The 3796-nt window shown below is 50.9% G+C and overlaps 1 protein-coding gene across 1 annotated transcript; it reads right to left on the bottom strand.

Annotated features, from left to right (window-relative positions):
• Nucleotides 1-2549: 2549 nt before the first annotated feature.
• On the bottom strand, nucleotides 2550-3473 carry LOC147525852 (olfactory receptor 14J1-like). The gene has a single exon (XM_086630873.1). The coding sequence runs from the start codon at nucleotides 3471-3473 to the stop codon at nucleotides 2550-2552; it is 924 nt and encodes a 307-aa protein (XP_086486999.1).
• Nucleotides 3474-3796: the final 323 nt, after the last annotated feature.

Genomic DNA, 3796 nt, shown 5'->3' on the forward strand with positions numbered 1-3796 from the left:
GGAACACCACTGGTGACCGGCTGCCAGCTGGATTTAACTCCATTCACCACCACTCTCTGGGCCCAGCTGTCCAGCCAGTTTTGGATCCAGCGAAGTGTACACCCGTCCAAGCCATAGGCAGCCAGCTTCTGCAGAAGAATGTTATGGGAAGCAGTGTCAAAGGCTTTGCTAAAATTGAGGTAAACAACATCCACAGTTCTTCCCTCGTCCATTAAACGGGTCATTTTATCATAGAAGGAGATCAAGTTGGTCAAACAAGACCTGTCCTTCCTAAATCCATGTTGACTGGGCCTCATCATCTGACTGTCTTGTACATGATGCATGATAGCACTAAGGACGATCTGTTCCATGAGTTTAGCTGGCACTGAGGTCAGACTGACAGGCCTGTAGTTCCCTGGGTCTTCCCTCTTACCTTTCTTGTAGATCGGTGTCACGTTTGCCAACCCCCAGTCAGCTGGCACCTCCCCTGTTAGCCAGGATTGTTGGTAAATGATGGAAAGTGTCTTGGTGAGCACTTCTGCCAGCTCCCTCAGAACTCTTGGGTGGATCTCATCCGGCCCCATGGACTTCTGCACATTTAAGCTGTGCAGCAGTTCACTTACCATTTGCTCTTGAAAGAAACCTTGATAAAGCTCTCCATCTCCACCATTTGGTTCTAGAGGTACATCACCCGTTGAGTTGATCTGACCATGAAAGACTGAAGCAAAGAAGGCATTGAGTACCTCAGCCTTTTCTTCATCCTCAGTCACTATTTCTCCCCTTGCCTTTAGCAAGGGGTGGAGATTCTCCCTAACCCTCCTTTTACTGTTAAGGTATTTGTAGAAACTTTTCTTATTGTCTTTTATGTTGGCTGCTATGATTCTATTAGTAATTGTGATTGCTCTAGTAATTGTGATTGCTCCAATAATCAGATTGCTCCAGCACGGGCTCCTTCCCTGCAGAGTCATGGCTTCTTAGGGAGCTGCCGCCCACTCTGGGAAGGGATTCTCCATGGGCTTCAGATGACTCTCCGCCTCTTCGTCAGCCTCCAGCGGTTCACAGAGGCCGTTTTCTATGACCTGCTTCAGTCACAGGCACCTTTGCTCCAGCGTGGGGTTTTCCAAGGGCTGCAGGTGGATCTCTGCTCCACCATTAACATCCAAGGATGGCAGGGGGTCCACCTGCCATCTCACCATGGGCTGCAGGGGAATCTCACCTGCAGCACACAGCCAGCCCACGCATCCCCCTCTCTTCAGTGTAGGTCCAGCCCCAGTTTGGGCTACTTTGTCCTCATCTTAAATAGGGCATTCACAGAGGCACTGATTGGCTCAGCCCTGGTCTGAGGGGATGAGGAGGGTCTGACCTGGCCAGAGGCCAATCCAACTGGTTTTGCAGCTGGGAAGCTTTTCACAGCTACTTACAGGGACAGTTTCCACAGCCCCTCCTGTAAACCCAGCACACCGGCTCATCAGAAATCAGTGACAAACGCACTTGCAAAAGACAAGTAGGCATTGCTACCCAGCAGCTTCTTAGAAACCAGTTATATCAAAAGGAGTTGTGCAAGCCAGGTCGTGGTGCAAGCCACAGACGTGCTTCTTTGACGGTGTGTAATGAAAGGGAAAGGCCAGAAAGCCAAGGGAGCAGACAGGAGCGTTTCCAATGAACCTGTCAAAAGTGGGTGAGAGAAAATTCACTGGGACTGTGCGGGTCGTTCTTGGAGTCACACACAGAAGTGTCAGGGCTCTGTCAGGTGTCCACCTCTGAGCTGGTCTCGTGCACTCATCTTACACACAGGGCTGTTCAGAGACGCGAGTCCTTCCCTTGCACGTGCACATGCACAGGCAGTGCATTGCAGCAGTCGCAGTGTCTCCCTGGCATCCTGCTGCCATTCGCAGAAGCTGGGAGGCACCTCAGCCCTGCGGTGTGTCACCCTGCTCTGAGTTTGTCTGAGATGTCCCAAGGCATGAAGAATGGACACAGACACCTTGGTTCACGGAAGCACATTCCAGTGCTGCATTCAGGTGGTTTCCCAGGAGATGTTACTCTCAACATGCAGTGACCTCCAGAAGCTGTCAATCCCACCAGCCTTCACAACACCTTTACAGTGAAGCTAGGAATAGCACTCAGGCCTGACACCAACACAAATGATCAGAACGAGAGCATGTAAGTGGAGAGTTAACAGCTCAGGAAAGACCAAGACCTGGTGCTCCCTCACAGTGTTGCTGTGCTGGGACTCCTCTGCCCTCCACCTCTGCACACAGGAACTGCCCCTGCACTTCCAGGGAAGATCTTGGAGAAAGGACCTGGACAAACCAGTCACTGCAGGGCCCTTTCTTTTGTTTTATAACACAGAGAGCACAGCTCTCATTGTGCAGTCGCTGGGTCACACAAAACAGGCAGATACTGAATTAGAAATGGTGTGAATAATGAATAATGACATTTCTTTGTGGACAATGTTATTATAAATAAGAAAAGTTACAAACCAACCAAACAAAACCACGTACAAGCTGGTCCTAGAGTGAGTTACAGTGTGAGTTATATGCAGAAGAAGATGGGCAGTTTATTGCTGCTTAAAAACCTCCAGTCATCAGTTTTGACACTGCATCCTTGAGGTCCTGGTTCCTCATGCTGTAGATGAGGGGGTTCACTGCTGGAGGCACCACCGAGTACAGAACTGCCACCATCAGATCCAGAGATGAGGAGGAGATGGAAAGGGGCTTCAGATAGGCAAATACAGCAGTGCTGAGAAACAGGGACACTACGGCCAGGTGAGGGAGGCACGTGGAAAAGGCTTTGTGCCGTCCCTGCTCAGAGGGGATCCTCAGCACGGCCCTGAAGATCTCAACATAGGACAGCACAATGAACACAAAACACCCAAATCCTAAACAGACACTAAAACCAAGAAGCCCAACTTCCCTGAGGTAGGCATTTGAGCATGAGAGCTTAAGGATCTGGGGGATTTCACAGAAGAACTGGTCCAGGGCATTGCCGTGGCAGAGGGGTAGTGAAAATGTATTGGCCGTGTGCAGCACAGCACTGAGAAATCCACTGACCCAGGCAGATGCTGCCATGTGGGCACAAGCTCTGCTGCCCAGGAGAGTCTCGTAGTGCAGGGGTTTGCAGATGGCAACGTAGCGGTCATAGGACATGATGGTGAGGAGAAAATACTCTGATGTGATAAAGAAGAAAAAGAAGAAGACTTGCACAGCACATCCTGTGTAGGAGATGTCCGTGATGTCCCACAGGGAATTGACCATAGATTTTGGGACAGTTGTGGAGATGGAGCCCAGGTCAAGGAGGGAGAGGTTGAGGAGGAAGAAGTACATGGGGGTGTGGAGGTGGTGGTCACAGGCTATGGTGGTGATGATGAGGCCGTTTCCCAGGAGGGCAGCCAGGTAGATGCCCAGGAAGAGCCAGAAGTGCAAGAGCTGCAGCTCCCGCGTGTCTGCAAACACCAGGAGGACAAACTGGGTGATGGAGCTGCTGTTGGACATCTGCTCCATGAGGACATCACGACCTGTCCAAGCAGGAAAAACAGTGATAAGTTACAGCAGACTTTTCTGCGAACAGGCTATTCAATCTCATAGAAACACTTCTCCCCCACCTCTGCCCCTGCCTGCCCCTCCCCTTTCAGGAAGACCTTTAGCAGATGCCTGTTGTTAGCTGGGGTTGGTGCTGGCTGAGGGTGCCACTGGGAGCAGGGGCTCTGCAGGAGTCAGTCTTGCCCTGTAAAAATAGGTAAATGGGAACAGGGGGTGATCTCAGATTAAATCCACTCGTGATGTCACAGAGCTTCCCAGCATTGTCACTCCCAGTT

Source organism: Tauraco erythrolophus, unplaced genomic scaffold (genome assembly GCF_009769465.1).
Source record: "Tauraco erythrolophus isolate bTauEry1 unplaced genomic scaffold, bTauEry1.pri scaffold_56_arrow_ctg1, whole genome shotgun sequence".
In the NCBI taxonomy this organism is placed as follows: Eukaryota; Metazoa; Chordata; class Aves; order Musophagiformes; family Musophagidae; genus Tauraco; species Tauraco erythrolophus.